The sequence below is a fragment of the Sinohyriopsis cumingii genome, chromosome 19 (genome assembly GCF_028554795.1).
Source record: "Sinohyriopsis cumingii isolate HCF-2022 chromosome 19, ASM2855479v2, whole genome shotgun sequence".
NCBI classification, from domain to species: domain Eukaryota; kingdom Metazoa; phylum Mollusca; class Bivalvia; order Unionida; family Unionidae; genus Sinohyriopsis; species Sinohyriopsis cumingii.
This window is the reverse complement of record NC_142979.1, coordinates 41,751,827-41,778,160: the sequence shown is the minus strand read 5'-3', so window position 1 is coordinate 41,778,160 and position 26,334 is coordinate 41,751,827. Positions and strand designations below refer to the sequence as shown.

Genomic DNA, 26,334 nt, shown 5'->3' with positions numbered 1-26,334 from the left:
CTATTGTTTGTTTATGGATTATTGCATTGGAATTTTGTATCAATGCACCAGTAGTTACATTTTTTCTTTGTGTCAAAAAGTGTAAATACCTGACTTGTTAAAATGTGATCCCAGTATGACAACAACGAACAACAATGGTGTTTGGTTCAACAAATGAATTAGTGAGCATATTTACATCATGGTGTCACCACCTGTATGTTGAAGACATTAACTTGCACTGAATAAAGTACATCCCTTGGATATGAATCGTAGACACCACTGCACTAAACTTAAATATTTCCAAAATACAATGAGGAAGTTTAATGCTTTTAAAATAATACCGTAAAAGAATCTTGTTTGTAGTTTGCTTTTGTAAGCAAATAAGTACCCTGTTTACACAGCTGCAATAATTGTACACATATTTTAGTGAGTAAAAGGCAATTCCACATCGAAGTACTGGCATGCTGGGCAAAATTCCCTTTTTACCCAATCTAGTTTCAGGGTTTAAACAATTAACTGGTCTAGACTGTTGTTGGAAAACAAAAGAAAAATCTGCTAATTATAAAAATAGGAGGTAAATAAACAACCAGTTTGCCCATGTGTGTTAAATTATGATTCTTCTGTAATGATCATTCTTTCATAAACATATTACAGTTATGTGAATATATCCTGGTTATGTGCCATGTAAAATTAAATACATGTACTTTTTCATGTAAATGACGTCACTTTGGAGGTTTGTTTATCTCCCTGAAAAATGGTAACATGAATGTGTGGATATAATGAAACAGTTATGTATGTCTAGCTGAAATGTAATCTGGAAGAAAGCAATTTGGTAAAAACAGTGAATAAATCAAAATCTGCATCTAACAATTCTGGGAATAAGCAAAGATATAAGTGATGCTAAACAGGCTTTACACAGTTTGAGTACTTAACATCGTAGTACAGTTCTCCAGGATAAACTCAAACTTGCCTGTGAATTATGAAGTCTTTATTTACCTTTATTTTATTTCATGTTGGAGAAATTGGAAAATATGTACATGCAAAATAAAAAAAACAAAACAATCATATTATTTTATAACAGTTTATTTACGTGGTTATTGAAAAAAATAGACCAACGTGTTCTTTTTTCCCCACTTGTGCCAGTTATGTCAGAAAGAAAAAAACGGCAGAGAACAACTTGTTGGTTTATTGAAAGAGTTGGTCAATTTTGTGACCTGTCAATCTTGCCAATTTTGTCTTGACATTTTTTTGTGTCTATAAATGTTGGGACACCAAAAATGCTATATTTTTTACATGCATAAAATTAATTTTTTTGTGCCCCAAACTTTTCAGTCGTTATGGTATTCAGGAGTAGCAGCAAGAACAAGATTTTCAAGATGGCAGACATATTGTATGTCAGATCAGCACTATTTTCATAATACCATCAATAATTAGTTTTTAAAAAAAAAGTAAAATCTTTAATATGACCATTTGTTCAGCGGTGAAAAAAGGATTTTCAAGGTGGCCATTTTAGCAGTAGTATTGGACGTCATTGGTACCATAACCCTTTTGTCAGCATAATCAAATCACAAGATTCTCAAGCCGGATGTTAACATTTTTCATTTAGGATCAATTAAACCTCATGATGGAAATATATGTTAAGTTTCCTGACTTCCCACCAAGCAGTGTACTGACAGTAAAAACTAAAATGGATGAACCATAGATGCAAGCCATTCACATATTTGCATCTTCACTCAGTGGAGTTAAAAATCTTCCACTTTACCTCTGACCTTGCCTTCCAGTTGTGTTTGAATAATACTAGTGTCAGAGAGAAAAATGATCCAGTTCAAAAGATGAAGCAATTATTGGAGCACAAGTATGAGGCCACTAACCTACATTTTGCCCAATGCACTCTTGAGCTGTAGATATTAAATATGTATTTCTGTCTCTCACACTCATATCAATAGATGTTACATGAATACTAGTCTGGTAAGTAGCTGTTCCATACATATTTGTCTCACATGTACTGATAGATAGATGTTACGTATAGATTTATGTCTCTTAAGGTACACACATTTTACATTTAGATTTCTGTCACACAGCACATATAGATCTGTCTCACACTGATGCCCCATATAGATCTGTCACAAGTGCACAACTGACGTTAAATTTTTCTCGCATAGACTGGTAGGCAAATGTTATCATTCAGCTTGTTACATGTCATCCAGGACTTTACATTGGAAATGTACCACTCGGATCCTTGGAGGATGGTAGCCTCAAATTTAGTTGAACAGCTACATTTCTATATTTGAATGTCAGCTTACAATTGGTGAGACACCGATGTTGATCTACAACACTTGAGAGCAGCCGAGTGTAGAGAATGAAGAGAACGGGACAGAGAATAGATCATTGTGGGACACCAAAACATAGCTCAACTGGGCTGAAATGTTTTCCATTTAAAACACAATTTTGTGTCATGTTGACTAAATAGGACTTGAAGCATAATAAGGCTGTATTATGAATACCAAATACATTCTCGAGACGAAGTAATTTATCATGGTTATTATGTCAAATGCTGCAGACAAGTCCAGGAGGCCAATGACTAATCCTTCCACTATCCAAAGCACAGAGCTCATTAACTAGTCTCAGAAGGGTAGTTTCACTACTCTGGTGAGGGAAATGTATGGTGAGGGAAATGTAGACTGTACATTACTATATCTACTAATTAAGATAAGATACAAGTTGAGACAGAACATCTAAGATTTTCAACATGAATGGGAGGTTAGAAACAAGGTAGTAGTTCTTTAAATAATTATGGTCAAGATCTGTCTCATACAGATGCATGCACTGATAGGTAGATGTTACAGATCTGTCTCTCCGACATACACTGATGTTACATATAGATTTCTGTCTCACAGTCACACACATACTGATGTTACATACAGATTTTTGTCTCAGTCACACACGTACTGATGTTACATATAGATTGCGTTGTCTAAAGTGCTCACCCTCACCAATCATTGCCATCTCACCTCTGTACACATGGGTTAGAGTCTCTGACTTGGTTAATGTGGGTGTGTGAGAAAGCTTGCCAGTAGCTTATTGTGGATCAGTGGTACTCTCAATCTTGCATACTGACAGATTTCTCTCCAACTTAAACACACATAGATATCACATACAGATAAATAGGTAATGGTATCTAACAAGAACTGTTCATGTCAATGAAAACCATGATATTAACTTCTGTATTGGTACTGCTTTGCAACAGATATAAAAAGAACAAAGGATCGAATTAACTGTTTTATTAATCTTATAGATATTGCTTTATAGATATTCTGGTCTATGTCATAGTATAATTTAACAGTCTTTATTTTCTTTGTCACAAAAACACTTCTGAGTTTCTTATTTCATGCTGCATCAATCTAGCAACAACATAAAATATGAAATGCATTTTACTCGTGTCTGTAATATCACATTCAAAGATTGTCAAAAAACTGTTTATGTCAAGTACATGTATTCATCCACCAAATAAAAAATGTTTCATATATACAAAAGACATGAATGCAGCATTCCAAATGCTTCAGTAATGTACTTAAAAGAGGATAAAAATCCTGTATATTCTTAATACAGACTCAAAATTAATGAGAGCATTCCAAGTCTGTACTAAGATTTGTACATTTTTGATTATCTCAGTGGTTTTAGTAAAAGATGTTAGTATTGTTCTCAGGACAGTTTTAGGAGACAATCCTAGTACTAGGGAATTGTTTTCTCCAACATATTCAATTGACATATATATATATATATATATGATACTGCCTGAAATTCTTATGGTACTTGCTGGAATTTGTTTCATAAAAATTAATGTGGTCGCTATATATTTGTGAAATTTAATTAAAAAATATGCAAAGTTGTTAACACATGACAAAAAAGAAAACTGATAAACCTAATTATTAAAAGTTGCTGTTAAATGAGTCATTTTTGTGTATGGATTTGCTAAGGCTTTGATATCAGTACCATTAATCCTGGTTTCCTTTCAAAGTAACTTTATAAAACAATTTTTCATACAGAATTTCATCAAACAACAGTATTTTATTCCACTCCACTGAAAAAACTGAAATAGCAGGGCTTTAAAGTGAAGTTAGTCTACAGTAAAATTTGAAAATCTTTCAAAGTAATCTGTAACATTCACAAAGTAAATACAACAAAACAAAACAATCAACAGCACAAAGACTTTACAGAACTTTATTGGGAAGTTAATCTTTTACAAGATTAACAATCATTCACAAAAGCCATTTGGCTATTTCTATGAAGAAAACAAACCAAGCAGTTTTTCTCTCAGATATACATAAATGAATTACTATAGCAAGATCAACCTGCATAAATATCTTGATTTTTCATACCTCTGCATGTATAAAAATGTACTGTCTGTAATTTTTCATCTCTTTTTGATACAAAGACTAGGGTCAAACCTATTTTAAAGGTCACCTGTATTGGAAATCATCTGTCTTATAAAGCCACTTTTTAAAGCCCTGTAACACTACATTATTGCAGCAGTAGACCTTTGCTAAACAACTACCTGTCATCAGAGACTAGTATGCTCACATCCCAGATGAGGCTGCATAAGACGGGTTTGAATGCATTTGTATAAACAAGGGCCGTGTGAAATGGAAGTTTCTGAACATCAGTCTATGCAATTGAATATCCTCCTCTTGAGGCATTACTATACTGTTTTTATCATTTTTGAGATTTCCAATGAAATTCAGTGCATTAATCATCAAACTATACCAAGACTTGTTTGAAGCACTAATTATGTTTTTGTTGTAAATCTTGCACTGGTTATGCTGCATTTTCTGGAAATGGTAAATTAAATAGGTATGTGCTGACACATCATGACACAGTCCAATTAAAAAGTGAATGATGTGAGATGCGACATCTATAGCACAGACCCTGGGGCAATTGTTTAATTATTGGGTTCAGTCAAGTCCAGAAGATGAGTTTTCACACTGCCTTTATTTTGCAGTGTTTGAGCATAATGAACATTTCAACAACTGAAAGAACATAATAATTAAACAAATGCATGGGTTAATTATGGACACCTTATGTTCCATATTCAAAATGTTCTGTTACCAAATAAACATTGGAGCTCATCTGTTGTCCATATCCTGCAAATAAGTCTGTTATGGGAACCCTCTTATATATATATATATATATATATATACATATATCACTTTTTTGTAGATAAGGCAATAGTAATGATACCTTTTCGATCAATCTCTAATATAAAATAAGTGAAAATGTTTAACAACAAAAAAAGGATCTCCAAATGAAAAATAAAAAGGGCAATAACTAATGATGATAATTATGGATTGGTAGTATACCAAAAAGGTAAGAAAAATTACAGACAATTACAAAATAAGGTAAATACATATCCCAGTTACTAACTGGTAATATGATTCACCATTCACCATGATTCAGCCATTATCCCATCACAGTGTGTGTAACAAAAAAACGATTCACACTACCAAAAAAGAATAAAAAAACCCCAAATCCTCTCTTCCTTCACTGGTATTACTGGAGTGGTGAAAACGGTGTTGGTATCAGGATCCGTGACTGCATGTATCTTATCAATGGCACTACAATTGAAAACAAGAAAATGCCAATGGTGGTATAGATGGCTGGCCTGCAAACCATGAATACTGTAATTAATATTTACTCATAGGGTACCACACTTCAAGGTTGCAGAATTTCCTTTTTTTTCCCCTTTCAACCACTGATTGACGCATTTCAATATCAACTTAGTTTACATGCAAGAGCAATAGGTTCTATGACAAGGAGGCCTGGGCCTACATGTTGAGTTCATGATTAAAGTAGACCTGTAAAATGTGAACCTTGACCTTAAGGTCAAAAGGGGAGTGCACATGTTGCAGAATGAATTGTCTTAACTTCATATTGTTTCATGCCAAATATGAAGAAAACTCGCCAAAAGATTTAGGAACAATTTTTTTGAAGGAGCTGACACTCAACTGGCTGAAAAGTACTTCCTGGAATTCAAGATAAGATCATTTCTTTCTTTTAACTGTTGAGTGCTGAAACCAACTCTGATATTCTTCAGTCATAACTAAATTTTCTGATCACAGCTGCTGTGGTGGATATGTCAGATTGGCATTATCTTCATACAACCAACAAGACTCCATAAGAAGTATTTAGGTTAAAATCTCATCTTGATAGGATTTTGTCTTGGAGCAGTAATGATAGCAAGATTTTCAAGATAAATGTCATAATGGCCATAATTAATGTTTTGCTTTTGTGGATTTTAGTGGCACTTGGAGCACAGTTTTGGGCATATCATGGAAACTGGAGCTAAGTACCTTTAACATGGACATATTAAGATAGTTGACAGTTGTTGTTGTAGTAGGGTTTAACGCCATTTTTCAGCACACGATAGGCTATACATGGCGGCCAGTATTAATGGTGGAGGAAGAACCCGGGAAAACCCTGGAAAGAACCACTGACCCACAAGAAGCTACTGGCAAGCTTTCTCACATACCCACATTAGCCGAATCCGAGATTCGAACCCACGCAGACAGGTGAGATGGCAGTGATCCGTAACAGAGAGCGCTTTAGACCACTCGGCCACTCGGGTTCCCCGATAGTTGACAGAGGCACACCCTTGGATAAAGAGTCCAACACGCTACCAATTGAGCTACCATGGCTCCCTGGCAACACTGGATATCAGATTTGTGCCATTTCTACAAAGGACCATCAGGACATCATAAGAAGCCTTTTGGTGAAGACAATGTCAGTATGACCAGCCATCTAATGGTACTGGTAACATGATTTTTAAGATGACCATTGTTGTGGTCATACTGGGAATCTGATCATCATTATTTTCATTTATGAGAAACAAGTCTTTCAAAGAAAACCACATCTTGACATGTCCATTCATTCAAGAGAAGTAGTGACGACAAGAATTTCAAGGCAGCCACTGGTGGCTACATTGGAAGTCTCAGTGACACCATTTTCATTTCGGACCAACCAGACAAAAGTGTTTCAGTATAAAAAAAAACCTTGCTAATGTGACTATTCATTCTGGAGGAGCTGCAATAAGATTTTCAAGATGGCTACTGTAGTGGCCAATTGGATGTGCATGCTGCAGATGTATGACCAACTAGAAAAGTCCATGGCAATACAAATTTCTTTCAGAAAGACTAGCGATAACAAAATTTCCACAATGGACATCAGGTTGGCATCATTTTCAATGATGACCAATTAGCCATCATAAGAAGTCTGTTAGTAAAAATCCCATGCTGATATGCCCATCTGGTTACATGTAGTGATAACAAGATTTTAAAGACAGTCACTGTGATGGCCATATTGGATGTCAGATTGGCATCAATTTTATCTAAAACTAGACATCATAAGAAATCTTCTGATAAAAACCCCATGCTGATATGACCTTCTGTTCCAGAGGTGTGGTGATAACGAATATGATCAATTTCATTTTGGACCAGCTAGACAGAATAAGAAGTATTCTGGTTAAAACCCCATGCTGATATGACTTTCTATTCCAGAGGTGTGGTGATAACCGATAGGATCAATTTCATTTAGGACCAGCTAGACAGAATAAGAAGTATTCTGGTTAAAACCCCATGTTGATATGACTTTCTATTCCAGAGGTGTGGTGATAACCGATAGGATCAATTTAATTTAGAACTAGCTAGACAGAATAAGAAGTATTCTGGTTAAAACCCCATGTTGATATGACCTTTCATTCAGGATGAATAGTGATAACAAGGTCTTCAAAATGGCTGCTGTGGTGGCCTTATTGGATGTCAGATCAGCACCAATTTCATTTAGGACCAAGTAGACAAAATATGTAGTCTTTTAATGAAAACCCCATGCTGATATGACCATCCATTCAGTAGAAGTAGCCATAAGATTTCCAAGAAGGCCACTGTGGTGACTACACTGGATGTCCAAGTAACATAATTTTCATTTGTGTGTAAAAGTTTCATGGCAATCATCCAAGTAGTTTAGGAGGGATAGTGATAACAAATATGTGCTAATAGACATATGGACAACAAACAATGGACAACGACCATCCCCTCAGATCTCCTCATCAATGACCAGTACAGCCAAAAACATTTTGCCAAAACTTCAATGAAACATTTCTCTGTGACATTTCAAGAGCAAGTAAGCACATCACCAGTTGAATTGTCTTAAGTTCATAGTGATTCATCCCAAGAATGCAAAAAATACATCAAGTGGTTCAAGATTTTAAAAAAAATCAAAACCTTAACAAGATTTTTTCTCTTACTGTGTCCTTGGCTCCATGTTAAAAAGGGGCAAGTGCATATATCATACAAAGATTTATTGTTGTTCACAGACCTGCCAACCCTAACAAGACCTCAGTAAGGCAGTTAATTTTTTCCTGTTACGTTGTACCAGTATTCAGTAAGGTATTACAAAATATCATGTACTGCTATATCCAAAGTGGAAAACATGCTTTAAAAAGTCCAGAAGTGTGATTCAAGACTGACACCGGGATGGTAAACATCGTGTTCAAATCAAATGTTTGTAAAGTTTACTTCAACCTTAATTATCTAAATACAGTTTCACAAGCTTGCACTTTACCCTATGGTGCTCAATGGCTTCTTGATATCTCTCAACCTGATGTAATCCTTAAAATATCGTATGGGCTGGTCTATGAAATCATCTCTACTGCCATGTGACTTAACTCAAATCAACACATTATGTCCAATAAACATAATTGTTGCCCTTCTTGCTTTTGCCCCAAGAATCTGAATATTCCCTTTGATTCTTCTGCACAATTAAAATTTTCAAAGAAGTTTTCTGTCCCTTTTGTCCTCACATGTCACATGTTGGATGCCATTTTGAAGAAATAAAAGCAACAGCTTGATCAAGTAGATAATTGCACCACAAAATACACAGTCTAAAGCATCTGAAGTTCTTGGGTACTTTAGTCTGGTTCCCTGACCAATTCCTCTGAATCTAATATGAAACCTGGATACAAATCAAATAAGAATAAGCAAGTATCCAGATTTTAACACAAACAATTGTATTTCCAAAATTTGTGCTTTTATTCCATGATTCCATATTTTAAGGATAACTAACATAAGACATAAAATCATAAGGGTTGGTAGGTCTGAGTTCATAATGATTCATGTCAAGTATGATGAGAATTAAACAATGCTTTGAGGAAATGTATGTAAATGTTGTTGTTGTTGTTGTTGTGGGGTTTAACGCCATTTTTCAGCACGATAGGCTATACATGGCGGCCAGTATTAATGGTGGAGGAAGAACCCGGAAAACCCCGGAAAGAACCACCGACCCACGAGAAGCTACTGGCAAGCTTTCTCACATGCCCACATTGGCTGAATCTTAAACTCGAACCGCCGCAGACAGAGATGAGATGGCAGTGATCCGTAATGAAGAGCGCTTTAGACCACTCGGGGCCCCTTGTATGTAAATGAAAACTTTCAACAAGGAAAACAAACTGTTGTCAGAACTTCACACAAAGGTGGGCTGGACAAAAATTATTCAAAAATAACCATTAACCATGAGAAACTGCAAAGGTAAGCACAAATGACAGAACCATGAAATATGCCAGTGACCTCGTTCTCTCTAATGGCTAGTATTCATGATGCAATTATGACACCAAAGGCAACAGTGCCAAAGAAAATGCACATAACCCAAATGTTTACCAAAATCAATGGACTGAAAATATAGGTCTTAGCAACCTCATTTTCAATGAAGTTGTGGTACTTGATATAATCTAACTACTAATTTAAGTGTCACTTCAACAAAAGTATTGGAATCAATGATCTAAATGTAAACCTCAACCTAGAGAATGCGAAGGTAGCCATATTGGATGTAAAACTGGCACCTTTTTCATTTAGGACCAGCTAGGTATCATAAGAAATGTCCTGGTGAAAACCCCATGTTGATATAGCCATCCATTTGGAGATGAGTATAGATAACAATATTTTCAAGATATGATTTCCCATTCAGAAGAAGTGGCAATAACCAGATATTCAAGATGGCTGCTGTGGCGGCCTTACTAGACATCCGATCAGAACTATTTTCATTTAAGACCAACAAGACATCACAAGTCTTCTGCTGAAAAGCCCAAGTAAAAATAACTTTTTGTTAAGGAAGAATTGTGATAACAAATATTTCTAAGTTCGCCACCATGGCAGCCATACCAGATGTCAGATTGGCAACACTTTCATTTAAGACCAGCTAGACATAATGAGAAGTCTTTTAGTGAAAATCTCATGTTGATATGACCATCCATTTAGCAGGAGTAGCATTAAGAAGGTTTTCTAGATGACTGACATGGTGGTCATATTGGATGTCAGATTGGCACCATTGTCAGGACCATCTAATACTATGTAGACCATGGGATGAATATGTGCACGGTTTGAACGATTAACGATAATTAGCTTGTGCTAATGTTTGGATGAATTACAAATGGAAAACAGACCACTGCATGAGCTCTTCTGGTCTGTGACCAATAAAGCTAACAAAGCTACTGTCTTGCCTGTGATCATGTGGCTTTAGCCTTAGAAAGACTCTGATGCATGTAATTATGACTGACTTTCTTAGGGGTGTTTCATATCTGTTAATAATGTGTGCCAAATCTGACAACATTCTGTGAATTGAAACAGAAGATATACCAACTTCATCAAACTTTTAGCTAGTTCCTTTAAATACTAAAATGAATTTATCCTGCCAACCATTAGTACAAGTGGTCAACACTTACAATATGAATTGTCATCTGCAAGGATGCTCTATGCAAATAGTAAATTGGGTTGAAAGTGTGGTGCCTATCCATAGACATGACTTTTTTAAAAACAAAACAATACCATTCTGATGTTAACCTGTGACCTTCTGACTTTGGCCTCAATTCCAGATGTAAAAAGTTCATCTAAGTACTGACTCTACCAACCAAAATATAATCGCTTGCTCCATGCTGACCTCATTAGCCTCAAAATCTAAGGACGCTCCAGCTTCCCGAGTTAATTGTGTGCCATGTATGATAATTTACTCGTACACAGTAAAAACTGATGGATGGATGGATGTTGACCATTCTGTCTTGCATCTGAATATCACAGGCAAGAAAGATAAGCAACTTATATTAAAGTGCCTTCTCTAGGCTTCAAAATTATAGCCAAGATAGCAGGTTCTTTTCCTGATAGCCAATAAAATTAGTGCAACTCTGTATCAATGGCATGATGTAACATGAATCCATCTCACTATTGTGATACTACATGTCTTTAAAGAAAATCAATAAATATGCTCAATGATTTCTTCACAAAATTAGTACTCTTATGTTACTAGTTTAGGCTCTAATAAACAGTAACTAAAGAAAGAGTGAAAACAACAAGCTTTGAAAAATTCAACAAATAATTTACTTCCCTGGAAAAACAGTGGAAAAATGAAAAAGTAAGAACTTACGGTTTTAAGAATCAAATCCAAAAATAATCCATGAATTAAATTTTAGAAGTCCTAGTATCCTAGTAATGAAATGTTCTAATGAATTCAAGTTTGAGTCCCGATGACAAATCCAAAGTGGAAGGCGATAACATATACCATATCCTTAATAGTACAGGTGTCTATTATTATCACTCACACATTAAGAATGGATTTTAAAAAAGAAGTTGTTTATTTGATTCTCAATCAAGGTCAGGAAGTAGGTCAGCATGAGATACAAAGTTCGGTGCTTGTGATTCACAGTCAGGTCAAACTAATTTCTGGAAAATATCAAATTCCTAGTAAACAAAATTACATTACTTTGACATGTAACGAAATTAAAAATAAAAAGATTTTAAAACTTACAAACAATTAAATTAAATCAAATATAAATTAAATCAAATATACATAACAGTACTTATGAAAGATCCTCTATTTATTTCATACTGTCATCTACATTACCTGTGTATGCCACACATTCATCCCATCCTGGTTTCTGCCAAGCAGCTTCTCTGGTCTCTAACCGTGTTTGAAGGTCCTTATAGCCTGAAGTGAAGATATACCAGACACTTTAGTATACAAGGTAACAGTCATATTCAATATATATACCAGACACTTTAGTTTACAAGTTGACAATCATATTCCATAGAAGCTTTGCTCAATAAACATCTTTGCTATAGTAAGAAATGTTCCAAAATGTCATTTTCACTCAAAATTAATATACGAAATGCAGAATGCCTCAATCGTTTTCTACCAAAATTTGTTAAGTTTAATGGAATTCAAACCTTATCTCAATCACAAGAGGCTTAAATGGACCCCAAGATAATTTACCTAAAACACCAACAGTCTGCAAGGAAATCTGGGTTATTGATATACTTGTTGTCCAGATTTCTTCAAGCTCTCTTATCTGGATATGAAAAAGTTGCTTAAAGAATCTTATACCATCAACAGCAATATTATTGAAAGATCAACATCAATTTGTACACAATTAAAGGGCAATTAAACTAGAAAGTATTTTTGCAAAATTGAATCAAATTCTGTTGAGAAATTATTGCAAAATCATTTAAACATTTTCCATTGTCAGCAATGGTGGCCATATTAGATAACAGATCTGCATTTTTTAATATAAATTAAAAGCCTTTTTGGCAATACATTTTTTGTTAATCTTGGTCAATTCTGTTTAGCAGTTTTTAACAAAAACTCGTGTAATAGCTTTTAACTTGTCATAATGGTGTCCATATTTGATGCAGGCTCTATATTATTTCGTCAAAAACTTGCCATGATACTTTTCTGTCAAATTTGGTCAAATTCTGTTGAATGGTTTTTGAGAAGTTGTGTAAAGGTTTTTGTAATATTTGTATTTGTGGCCATTTTTGACTGCAGGTTGGTATCATCTGTGCATACTTCAAAGGCCTTTGTGTCAGAATGTTCATTGCCAAATACCAAATTGGTTCAGTGGCTTTTGAGAAAAAGGAAAAATATACATACAGACACATGAAGCACTATGCATAATGGATGATACTAAAAGTACAGGCCATATCAGAAACTCGCTTGGCCTGGCAGTCAGGAAAATAACTTTAATATGTTTGAGTACTTATTAAATCAAAAATGAAATAGTGATGTTGGCTCTTATTTTTAGAATATGCCGAGCAAGAAAAGAAAACTTCATCATGATGAACTTTTTCATTTGCAGACAGGAATATAAAATATTATCCTTGAACCTTTTGCAGTAATTCATCAGGAGATTGCAAATTTTTATCTTGAGAATACTTGCCCAATCAAATTTTGTTAGGAATATTAGCCTGCTACCTCTCAAATCCAGCCCTACTAAAAGACAAAAAATGTCTTTTCTATTTATCTCATAGAGACAAAGGGCAATAACTCTTGCACATCACCTCCCCTTGCCACCGCCAGGTGTTGCTAGTTTCTAGCTGAACAATACACTAACAAGGATGCCTGCGACGTGGACTGGTTGGGAGGGGTTTTAAGTTATGTGAATGGGTAAGTATTCTCAGGGAAACATAATTTACGGAAAAATTTGCCTTCTTCAAATACATTCCCCAATCATATTATGTTAGGAGAATGCTGAGCATCCTACCTCTATCTACATTGGGTATCTTTCTTGATAATGATGGCTAGATTCCCCACGAAAACAATAACCTGTTCTTCTAATTACATAAGCAACACAGTCCAGAGTCACTTGATCTGTGACCCCTGCATATGGTTCAGTAGATAATTACTGAAATCTTCTTAACTACAAACTTTCACTGGTGAATTGAGTGAAGGTGATAGGCTGTGTTGATTGCTCGAACTGGGTCTGGTGGCCATCTCTGCTGCCTCCCCAGGACCTACCAGGTTTGATGTTTACCTCTGCAAAGTTAAATCTTTTAGATAAAACTCGAGAAGGTTAACTCTGCATGCCAGCCAACAGCTTCTATTATATCTCAGATTGAAACATTACATTTAAATGCAAGGCTCACAGAGATTGCTCTAATCTCATGAATGGTAATCTTCAAGAGGGGAATCTGATCTTGTGAGACCTCAGAGTACATTGAGTGTATAACCCATTTCAACCATGAAGCAAGGACTTGAGGGGTGATAACCCATTATCCAGCTTTCACTGGAAGGAAGAGGATTTTGCACATGCCACAAAATTGTCTCTTTGCACTTTCGGTAGTGCTTGAATGCACAAACTGGATCTTGCATGGCTGCTGCTCTCGACCGGTCTATGGAAGAGAGTGAGCGAATGACAACTCTTTGGTTACCGATGGTAACCTGTTTTTTTTGGGCTACAAAGCCTGGTTCTTGTTAAGTTAACCACCGAACCATCCAATGTGAAGATAGTTTGGGCAATGGAAAGGGCATGTAGCTCACATACCCTGCATGATGAAGCTAAAGCTATCAGGAAACATGTCAACATATGATAGAAACTTTAGCAAAGTGCGGGCTCAAAGTCTGAATTTATCTGAATTGAGCTATGTTAAAACTAAGGACAGATTCCATATGGAAACAGGGTGAGGGATTTTGGTTGATGGAGATCAGAATTGGCTAAAAGACTGGAAAACATGCCACTTTCCCTAGTAAGCCTTCAGAGTGGGGGCCTTCTTGCTCTTGAGATTCTCTCCACAAACGAAGGTTTAAAGTAGTTGTCTAGCAAGGCTGCCCTGACATGAGACAGTCTGAATAGGGAAGAAACACCCATGACCAATATTGCTTAAGAAAATTTGGGTTGGATGGAGGCTTCCTGGGCAGATCTATTGCTAGAAAGGTTTGATCAATAAGCCAGGACTTGTCCCATCTGAGAGTGGCTATCAGAATCATCTTGCATTTCTGACCCCATAACTTTTGGATTTTTGGTACCAGGACTGTGGGAGGGTAGGCAAATGCCTACAACCCCTCCCAACTGCTTGACAGTGCACCCACAGCCCAAACTTCTGGGCCTAGAACTGGAGTGGGTAACTTGTAATTCTACCATGTCGCCAAAAGGTCAATCACCGGAAGCTCCCATAGTGCACAAATCCAAGTGAAAACCAAATAATGAAGAGTCCATTCCTGGATAAAATGTTGGCCAAGACAAGAATGTGCCTGATTGATACAGTCAGATCAAGATTGTCACACCAACATAGAAACTGCCAAAACAGAACATACAGGTCATGTGACATAGGTCACCACCGCAGAGTTGTTGGACATAGTGAGGACCGTTTTGACTGAGAGTCGATCTTTCCAGGACAGAAAGGCATTGATGACAACCTTCATTCCTAGAAGACTGATGTGTTGAGGCCATGCTGCTGGATCCCATATGCCACTGACAGAAGTGATGTCCACCAACAGATGGGCACCCCAAAAGTATGAATTAGGGTCAGTACATAATATTATTTATGTTTGGGGCTTCTCCAGCAGGATTCAAGTCTTGTTGGAAGCCAACTCAATGAGTTCAACAACCCTGATTACCCAAACATGAGGAAGTTGTACAAGATTCAGGTTGGTGATAAAATCCATACCCAGATGGGCAAAAAGCTGGGATGGATGAAGGCCAGACTTTTCCTGGTTCATTAGAAAACCTAGATGGTTAAAAAGATCATTTCAGCCTCAGTACAGAATAGAACTTACCATATGTTTCTAAAGGATGTCATCCAGGTACAATGCCATCATTGTAGATAAAGTCAACTAGAACAGGGTGAAGACAATTCATACCCATGGTTAAAAAACCTAAGGGCTGATGTAGAGGTCAAAGAGTAGGACTTCGAACAGATAGGGAAAAAATAGAAAAGGGCAGATGCTAAGGTCAAACAGTAGGATTTTGAACTGATAAACCATGTAACAGTAAAGAAAACAAAGAAATTTCATGATACAGGGATGAGAGGGACATGAAAATATGTGTCAGTCAGATTGAAATTGAAGGTGTACTCATCCCTTCAGAAGAAGAGGCAGACTGATCTTGCTGTCTCCATCTTGGATTTCGGTTGGGCAATGAATTGGCTGAAGCAAATCAAGTTGATGATCAGCCTCAACTTGCCATTTTCTTTCTGAATAAGAAACAGCCTTGAACAAATCCCTGACAACTGTGGCCTTTGCACGATCTCCACTGCCTGATTTTTGAAGAGTGGCTGTGTTTACAGGTAGGAGGCTTGAAGACAGAGAAACATGGTTTCTCATCACTCCTGTATGATTGCCTCAAATGTTGGTTAGACTTGTCTCCTGGCATTAGGTTGGGATCAATACTGATGCACATCTGACTGAAAAGAACCCTTGCCCCGAGGCTACTTAACATCCCTTCGCACTGGCAGGGGCTGAGAGTTTCCAAATGCATGTGTGGTCTGATCAGTGAGTTGGAAGGGCAGTTCCTGAGCTGCCTGCTTCTGAACTTCTTTGATTCTTCCCCCAAAGCAATGGTAACTTAAACAGGGTCATCCAGAAAGTGAAGGTATGATGAGATTTGAGGGAAGTGCACCACAGACGTGTGTGTGTGTTTGTGATTTGGATTATTAAGATAGCTTAAACAATTTTTCAGTCATATCGCTACAATGTCTGCAGTGTGGCAGTTTATAGTGATGTCTAACACTGGGGCATCATGCCACACATGTAGCATGATTACGTGTCACATTATCCTGACACTAGGCCAACCAGTCCCAACACTAACCTCTTAATGCTGAGCGCCAAGCGAGGCAGCTGTCAGTACCATTTTTATATGTCTTTGGTATGACTTGACTGGGGACTGAACTCACGACCTCCTACATCTAAGCTGGATGCTCTAACCACTAGGTCACTGGAGCGGTCACCACAGACATGTGACATATCATATCAGGTCTAAATTGTACAAAGCCATCAAGGAATTGGTCATGGTATGGTGAGCTGCCCAGTTAATGACCCCAGCAATCGTGGTCATCGCCTCCCAAGCATGACTATTTCTGGATTTCTTTGCAAGTCTGAAAATGCCAATGAGGCTAAATCTAACACTGAAGAACTAACAACTATGTTCCAAACCAGCTTCAACATGGCATGGAACACAATCTGTTCACTCTTTATAACAGTGTGCAGACAAATGAACAGTTGCTACATTCTTGTCAAGGGCTGGGAGATAAGTACTGAGGGTGTCAGGTTTTAAACCAGCAAGGTGAAAATGTCACTGGAACTTGGCTTTCTGAGAAGAAAAGCTTTAGCATTTACTGGATCAGCAATACTTCCCAAAAGGTGGTCACTGATCTCTTTAATTCTAGCAGATTGGGGAAGAAGCCAGAAGGGTGGCATCTCTTTCTCTTCGTCAACATCTACAGATTATTTAGCTTTATTGTCTTGAGAAGTGACAGGGGGTGGAGGGCATTCTGAAGTACCAACATCCTATAAATGTCCTTGATGGTGGCTTTAATCTAAATTCACTATGTTCCCTGGGTAGATCTTAGTATGGCTGATTTGAAGGAGTTTTGTCCTCAGTGTGTCAAGGAGTTTTGTCCTCAGTGTGTCAAAGAGCTTTGTCCTCACTGTGTCAAAGAGTTTTTTCCTCACTGTGTCAGTGAGTTTTGTCCTCACTGTGTCAAAGAGTTTTGTCCTCACAGTGTCAAGTCCCAATCTGGGTCTGCTTACAGCTCTGGAGAAGTCATACTCAATCCCATCCTCTTTGAAAATTTCACCAGCTCTCACTTGTGAACAACTGCTGGAAATGCAAACTGGTTTGCTGGTGAATGGTTGGCCTAGATGCCTAATTTGCTAATATATATATTCATCGTTACTATTGAAATAATAAAAAAAGTGTCACATTCGATACTTAAAGACTGTGTTGAACTTATGTATTTCATGTATTTAGTTGACTACTGAAATAACGCAAGGGAAAACAAAGCACAATATTAGCAATGCAGCAGCTAATAACATTCTCAAACCAGCTCTGTTACTAACAGAGGAAGTGAAAATGGTCAAAGCCACACTAACTCATGATGACCTTGCATGAGATCAATGATAGTGTAGTATAACATGGTCTTAAATAGACCAACTCCCTCAAATTGAAAAATCACTCAAATTTGGTAGAAATTGGTAAAATAATGTTTACAACCTGCAGCAGAATGATTAATCTACACAACAGATCCAAAAGCAATGTTGGATGGTTCAATCAAAACACAAAAATGTATTGGATTGTCAGAGGTTTAACTACAATGTTACCAGTACAGCAGCAAAGCTCAAAACTAGTGACACCTGGGGGGAAGTAATGTGCAAGAGTTATTGCCTTTGTCTACATGAGATGGAATGTTTTTCGTCTTTTAATAGGACTGGATTCAAGATGTAGGAGGCTAATATTCTTAACGTATTGTGATTGGGGAATGTATTTGAAGGAGAAACGTGTATATAGTGTATTATGACATGGTGATAAACACAATGAGGACAAGAAACTCAAGTGGATCTGAGATTGTACACCTGGCTGACATCTACCTTCAAGCCGAATGCAAAGGCTATTGGCCAAGAAATCTTGGTTTACTACAATGCCTGCTGAACTGAAAAGTTTTTACATTTTTAGTAACTGGATGGCCAATTAGCAAATTGGGTCAACTTCTGTTCAATGTCTTTTAACAGGAAGTAATCTGAAGGTTTTTCTATTTATAGTATTAAATTATGACTATAATGATTAGTGTATCAGTGTCGTCCTTGCAAGATTTAAAGGCCTTTATGCCTTCATATTTGGTCCAATTCTGTTAAGCAGTATTTGGGAAGTCATAGTTTTGTTTTCATTAGCAGTAATGTGGCCTCATTTGATGACAGATCAACACAGTTAAACATGAAAGGCTTTTTGCATGGGTGACGTTTGTCAAATTTGGTCCAGATTTATTATTTTTGAGATGATTTTTCCTAGTTTTGTATTCTATTAAGGACAGCCTTATTATTTGATGGTGTATTATCATCATTTATAAACATCTGAAAGGTCCTTATGCAAGTATATATTTTCTGTCCAATTTGGTCAAATTCTGTTCAACAGTTCTTGAGAAGTTATTTAAATATTTTTCTATTATTAGTAAAGACAGCCATATTGGCATCATTTGTACAAAGTTATAAGGTCTTCAAGCCAGGATGCCTTATGCAAGGTTGGATTAAAAGTGTTCTAGTAGTTTTGAAATAGGAAACTGCTGATGGACAAAAGGTGACAGACAAGGCATAATGGATGCAGGACCATACCATAAACGAGAAGTATTGTCTGGTAAGATTAACAAATGAAATTGTATGTTACAGTTGTGCAAAGAATTAATCCCACCCATCCACACACCCACCCACCCCCACACACACAAACAGAATACATGTACTTTCTTAAAACGTCAATCATGTGAAATATTTGTCATCCAGATAAATGATTTTAATGAAATGGAAATTTAAATTCTATGGGTTCATGGTGGCAGAATGTAAGCAATTCAGATAAATGACATTGTACTGTATAATACAATAATCTCTTTGAAGTTTTACATTATTCCTTATCTAAGTTATGAAGTATCTTTGACAATTCATATCCTTCAGTTAATTTGTCTTGAAAAGATAAAAATGTTACTGAAACAAAAGGAATAAAATCTTGGGGTGTTTATCAAATATTCCAAAACATACATTCAAAAATGCCAAATAGAAATCAACAACAGAAAGCCATTTTAAACAAACATCAACCAACAAAAAGTTTCTTAATTAAATTACAATATTTCTCAAATTGTAAGAACTAGTATCAGTTTCATCAATTTTTCCGATATTAGGTTTGGTCTTACTATCAAAGCCACTGTTAGTAAATATTTGCCAAAGGTTTGTAAAAAAAAAAGGGTGGGTGATGGAGGGTAAGGTGGGTGGGTGGGGTGCCATATCATCAAGCATAGAATAAATATAGTAGCGGTGATGCATATACTGTGGTGGGCATGGAACTTGTTGACACTACAGTAATATGAATAAGCATAAAAAAAGTTTTACCAAATTATTGTATCAATAGAAATGCTACCGAAAATAGTGACAAATTTATTCTCACTAAAACTAAATAATCTGCTTTAAATTTGCTAATTTATCAATACAATAAAACCCATTAAATAGCAAGAAATCTCCACAAGTTTATAGAATTGTACACCGTTTTACATAATAATGAGAAATGTATCTTATTACTATGCTTTCACTTCAGTTTGGAGCTGATGTTTGTATACATACAAGTATTTGAATTAACTTACGGTCTTTGACTTATCAATAATAAATATATGTACCAGTAGTTATTGTGAAAAATATATACTGATATAATGTATGGTCCATTGTGTCAAAAGAAAATTTTCATTAAAACAAAAAAAAAACAAGGGACTCAAGATCACTCATCTGTTGACTCGAAACCAAATGCCAGGGAAGTTGGCAAAGAGATCTGGTAAGCGTGATGCACCCTGATTTAAATGTTTGCATAGATTTTAGCAATGGCAACCATATTGGAAGCAGATCAGCATTATTTGAAGGCCTTATGTCTCAATGTTGTCTGTGAAAAGTCGGATCAACATCCGTGTATCAGCAACATTCTTACAGAGTGAAAGGCCTTATGTCTCAATGTTGTCTGTGAAAAGTCTGATCAACCTCTATGTATCAGCAACATTCTTACAGAGTCAAAGGCCTTTATTCAAGAAAACTTTGTCAAATTCTGTTTAGTGACTTTTAAGGGTAGATATTCTTTTCTCAAACTTTTGATTTTGTAACAGTGGCCATATTTTATGATGAATTGGCATAATTTTATAGAACTGAAATGCCTACTGGTACCAATTTTCCTGTTCAAGTACTAGAAATGTTGAATGTCATCTTTAAATGCAGACATAAGAATTTTTTCTGCAAAATCTGGGTGATTACTTTAACTTAGGCAAAATAACTACTACAACAAATAGCTAAATTCTTTACAAAAAGTACTTGTCTGCTCTGAAAACTGCTAGTTTCAGGTTGCCATGCAATTGGAGTTCTGCATGCTGTTTAACAATTACTTTATTTTTCTCTTTGTTTTCTGCTTCAAGATAAGTTTGTTCTAAACGCACCTTAAGCAAGATATAAGGTCCAAGTCAGAACAGTTTTAAGCAAACTTGCTTTCTTTTAAATATAAAAAATATGACATATTTGAAGCACTACCTGTTGATAAAGGTGACCTACCCCACATGTGATGAACAACATACTGCTCTCCTAGATGTGTAAAAAATCCTGCAACTGGTTCATTATTAGCCCTTCTGCTTTCTATTCCTCGCACCCTAGGTAAGCAGGAAATACAAGTCATAGTAAGGAAAACCAAATCTGTTGCAATTACAAATAAGACCGATTTTACTATTGGTAGCGGTTTCAATTCAGTATTTATCCAATGATAAGCCCATTTCTGATGTTGAGATAATCCATACTTTTCCAAAAATATTTACTAAAGATATCTTTATCTTGATTATAAATTCACTCCTGAAGTTTGAAAACTTGTTTAAGGCTTATCATAGAAGAAATACTGAAACTGTTTGGAGACTTATTAAGCTGATTTTAAAAGTAATATTCAAATCCAGTTGCAAACAACATAGACCCTGATATGCTATTGCACACTGCACTGGTAGATCTTGCTCTCTGCTGTTTGTTCTATTTCTTGCTTCAAGAGACCCAGAGTGGCAGAGTGGTCTAAAATGCTCACCGTTACGGATCACTGCCATCTCACCTCTGTCCATGTGGGTTCAAGTCTTGGGCTCAGGCCAACATGGCTATGTGAGAAAGCTTGCCAGTAGCTTCTCGAGGGTCGGTGGTTCTTTCTGGGGTTTTCCCAGGTTCTTCCTCCACCATTTATACTGGCTGCAGAGTACAGCCTATCTTGTCTGGAAAATGGCATTAAACCCTATAACAACATCTCACTCCTAACAAAATGCATGGACCTATATCTCAAAGCAAATTGTGCAATGGCAGATCTGGGTCTCTGCAGTTTACAGATGGCATACATTCATAAGCAAGTGCATATGGTATATGTGTGTAAGGAGTACATATCACTATGCTCCAGATTTAAAGGCAGAATTAAAAAGCTTGGATGTGTTAGTTTGATTCTATCCTAATCTGGAGTATGTAAAACTACATGTAAGTCTGGTCCATGTTTGCACAAGATGACCTCCAAATGAAACAATGTTTGCACAAGATGACCTCCAAATGAAACAATGTCAACTTGAAATATTAACTGGAAAAGTGCCACCCCTTTTTTGTATGATTTTGCAGTCAATAATGAATGGAACTTAATGAAAGTGTGATTGATGACTAGTCAGATGAACAAGGGAATGACTGTATCTCCCTTCTATATCAGTGATGGAGAACAAACAAAAAATATTTAAGTTTTCTTATACTTTCCAGAGGCTGAAAAGACATAGCTTATGCTGGGAAGCTCTGCCATAACAATGATGGTCAGGGTCACCAAGTACCATCACATTATGTAATGCATCACACAATATCGATAGGGCTAACAAAATACAACATGTGTATCCTTCAGGCTATACAAAGGGTCTGTGTAAAATTTAATATTTAAATTTTGCTGCATATAACTAAGCATTGGTACATTTATGTCCAAGATAAATGGCAAATAGTGTAAATAGTTCATGTACTTAGCAACCAATTTCAATGTATCCATAATTAATTCCACAAAACTGCACAGAGAAGATAATTCCAAGAATGTTATGAGAGATTTCATTTGAATTGGAATACTGACTTTCTTGCTAATAATCTCATACTAACTTGTGAAACACTATACAAGGATTATCAGGGAGATTTAAATTTGACCAATGAAAATGGAGAATTGAAAATTTGACCAATAGAATTGAGGGCTTTCTGTTTGCTCCTCAGATCTGATTTTTTCCTAATCTATGAACACATTATGAAGAAAAGATGTCTGTTTCATGATACACAAAAAGCCCAATGATTTCACACATTTCTGCAAGGCAAAAATATTTCAGTTTTTCTTTGATCGTAGCTTGGATTTTTCTTGGATAGAAGGCTTAATTCTTGGAGCTGCTCCAATCAAATCAGAGGAGTTGGCATCTCTGAATGGTACAGTATACACATTGGACAATACTAATCTTCTACACAATGTCCAAATCTGACACTTGAAATTTCTGATATAAATTTGTATTTAAACCTGAAAAACTTGTACATGGATGTTGATTTTTTTAAATGTAGTTTAGATAAACATAGCAAAAAGTGTGAAACTTTTTCAAACAAGTTTTGTAGTAACTATTAATTTCATGTTTTGTAAAGAGCTTTTTCTAACAAACATGAAGTCATTCTCTAAAAGACAATGGAAAGAATACACAAAATAAAAGTTTATGACTAACTTTATGCATAGCTTAAACAGGGAGTAGTATGCCTGATTATAACATCAAATTCCTGAACCCTACAACTTAAATGGTTCTGTTTCAATCAGTGTTCAAATATAGTTCATTTCAGCTGTGACCCTACACCAGTGCCTCTCATTCCTGGTGCAAGAAAGTTTTCTCAATGAAACCTCTCTAATCAATGTGGTTTCACATGCATCTTACCCTAACACTTATATTTTTTTAATATACAAAATATTCTACAATAATACAGCTATCCTAGCAACATTCCAGTGCCTGTCCTATAATGCCATACCCATTTAATGCACATTATAAAGGGAGATAACTGTTCTGTCAAGACTTTGTCCTCAGGACAATAGTGCATGTCAATTTTCAGATATGACATGTATGTGCATTTGACCACACCATTAGGAGTTATTTGGACAGTTATGAGAAAATAAAAAGATGATTAGGAGGTGGAAATTTGAGAAACAAAGGAAAAAGTTTTAAGATGCATGTGATGTAAATAAATTCGGAAAGGAAAGGAAATAAAACAATAGCAGAAGATAAAATGGGTCAAAATAATCAAAATACCACAACACTAACAAAGGTGACTGAGTGTCATTCCCATGGCATGAAAACCTAAATCCGTTTCAAACAGTAACTGTAATGAACTCACAGGACTCTTGAATTGCATTCTTTTACATGTGATAATGAAAACAATATACATCTTATACAGTGAAAGTTAATCAGCCACAATAAAAACCAAATTTTGTGCGTCTTTTTACAGATTGGCGATTAATTGTGATTACTGCTTAAAACAGAATACTGGCCCACTGCTGTCAGAGGGAAGGCATCCTGGCTTCCAGCAAGTGTCTAAGCAATCTATTTTACATATCAATTGTTTGAAGCATTTTATCTTTGGCAGTAGCAAGATCAATGACAACTATGCACATAAAGCCATGCCTGACAGTCATTCAGGGGAAACAATGACCACGCAAGCAAATGACTTGATTAGTATCAGGTCATAAAAATGAACAGACTTGCATTTAGCTATACATGCATTGGAATCAAGTTATCAAAAGATAAATTTACTTTAAAAAAATTAAATATACGAAGTGTAAATACAAGCATGTATATACAACTTTAATATGCCAATAGCAAGGAAAAAATGAACCCAACATACTCAACAAGGTGTGATTAATACCTTAGTGTCTGACAGGAGCATAAAACTTACCCCATATATGTTGAACCTCGTACAGTACTCCAATTTGAGAAAACAACCCAGCTACGGGTTCATTATTTTCTCTCCGAGATTCAATGCCACGTGACCTTTTAGAGGTATAGAAAATGATTTATATTTAAAAACTTTTATTCTTTTTATTGCTTTTACTTGTCATGGTTTAACTTTATAATTTAAACAGATAAGAAATTTAAATAACACACAATACATGGGTTCAGTATCAATCATTATTATCTTTACTTATCCTTACATTCCTTAAATTGCGGGCCTTCGTTACAGTTGCATTGTTCCATAGTTTTAGCCACTGCCAGGTTTCATGCATTCACAGCTTTACTTTTGAGCCCCAATTTGTGTCAGTACTTAAATGTACTATTATGCCCATATATACTTCATACCTGCTTCCTATGGTGCATGTATGGAGTATCAGCTGAAATTTGTTATCATAGCAGTCCTCAGGATCAGACTTATTGAGTTTCGGTTATCAGTGTCCCTATAAACCTCGTATCAGCCCCTTGCGCCTCCACATACAGGTGTCAGACACTCTTCACAACCCTACAAACTCCCCCAAGTCTCTCTTCCTGAGGTATTCCTATAGAACAAATTCAGAGCTTGGCTGATGCAGTGTGCTGTGACAGGATTGGGGGTGGTGGTCATGACACTTAATGTAATATAGGGTACCCTTGGAGTGTTGTAATGCGTACACAAAACAACTAAACCATTGTTACTGATCTGAGCCTGAGAGAACTTAAGTTAAGTTTGGGTTTCTTCAACCAGGTTGTCTAATTGTCATTTCCCCTACCCAAAGGAATGCTTGAAATGCAAGCTGAAACATGGACTTAAATAGAGCCACACGGAAGACAATGCGAGTGAATCATGGCATGACTGGAATGAGTTTTTATTGTATAGAATACATTATCAATGGGTAGTCTGGCATATGTGTGCAGTATATGTTTATGAAGCAACTGCAGAAGTTTGGAATAATGCAGGAATTGGTTAGATCAGGGATAATCTTCAGTTTGTGCATGTAGCCAATAGCCAAGACATACACGTCTCCCTCATTAACTCGTGCACAATGGTCCACAAACAGACCGCATTAAAAGCAAGGCACAAGTTACCGAGAACCCCAAAAAATGAAAAAATTGCTCTGACATTGAGAAAACCATGTGGGGTGGCAGTGTTAGGGAACTGGGCTGTTTATTGACCGAATCCTCAATTTACAATCACGTCGATGACAATTTTTAATAACATGCTTTTCTAATGAAGTTGTTCATTATTCTTTTTAAATAATATTTATTTTCAAAATATCCAGCATATGAAAGATCGTTCCAACTGGTTTTAACAACAATCACTTGTACGTGAAAAAAAATTGGAGGGAAAATGGCTTTGACATTGAGAAAACCATGTGTATTACATCACTGCTTTTTGTTTTCTTGATGAGCCTGGTTCCCGTAGTGGTGTTTACTATCATCCTGCCAAATCAGGAGTCCACAGAACAGGGAACTAGACTAACTGTTGATACACCACCAAACATGATTCCTTTTTTTTTTTTAAAACACGCAAAATCTATTTTGTGAGACAATTGTATAAGTTGAAACTTTATTTTTTTATTGCTCAATTAGTACAATATTGATGTCGTGATTTCATCGGAATTAATAATGAAACTTCTTATCATCCTTGAGGATATCACGAAGTGCCAGTTCAAGAATTCTCTGAAACTCGCCAGCCCACAATGGTCTGTATCTGTGAAATCAAGCTCTTTCTTTTACGAGGTATTCGTTTCGCTTGGCTGCCTTGTTATCTTTGATTACAGTTATGAAAGAGTTGGTTAATTTATGGAAGTTTGTTACATAAACAATAACATTT

At 36.1% G+C, this 26,334-nt stretch overlaps 1 protein-coding gene across 2 annotated transcripts in view; it reads right to left on the bottom strand.

The window, feature by feature from the left end:
* Positions 1-3,247: 3,247 nt before the first annotated feature.
* LOC149775564 (protein NipSnap-like) overlaps positions 3,248-26,334 on the bottom strand; it is a 56,866-nt gene continuing 33,779 nt past the window's right edge. Inside the window, exons 8-10 of one of the 2 annotated variants that reach the window (XM_089943413.1) lie at positions 24,466-24,560; positions 11,917-12,000; positions 3,248-5,591 (exon numbers count right to left, since the gene is read on the bottom strand). In XM_089943413.1, coding sequence (XP_089799539.1) covers positions 5,527-5,591; positions 11,917-12,000; positions 24,466-24,560 — 244 coding nt within the window. In that variant the 3' untranslated portion in view covers positions 3,248-5,526. Of the gene's footprint in view, positions 5,592-11,916; positions 12,001-21,066; positions 21,162-24,465; positions 24,561-26,334 lie in introns of both variants that reach the window. The other variant, XM_089943412.1, reaches the window with a different exon arrangement.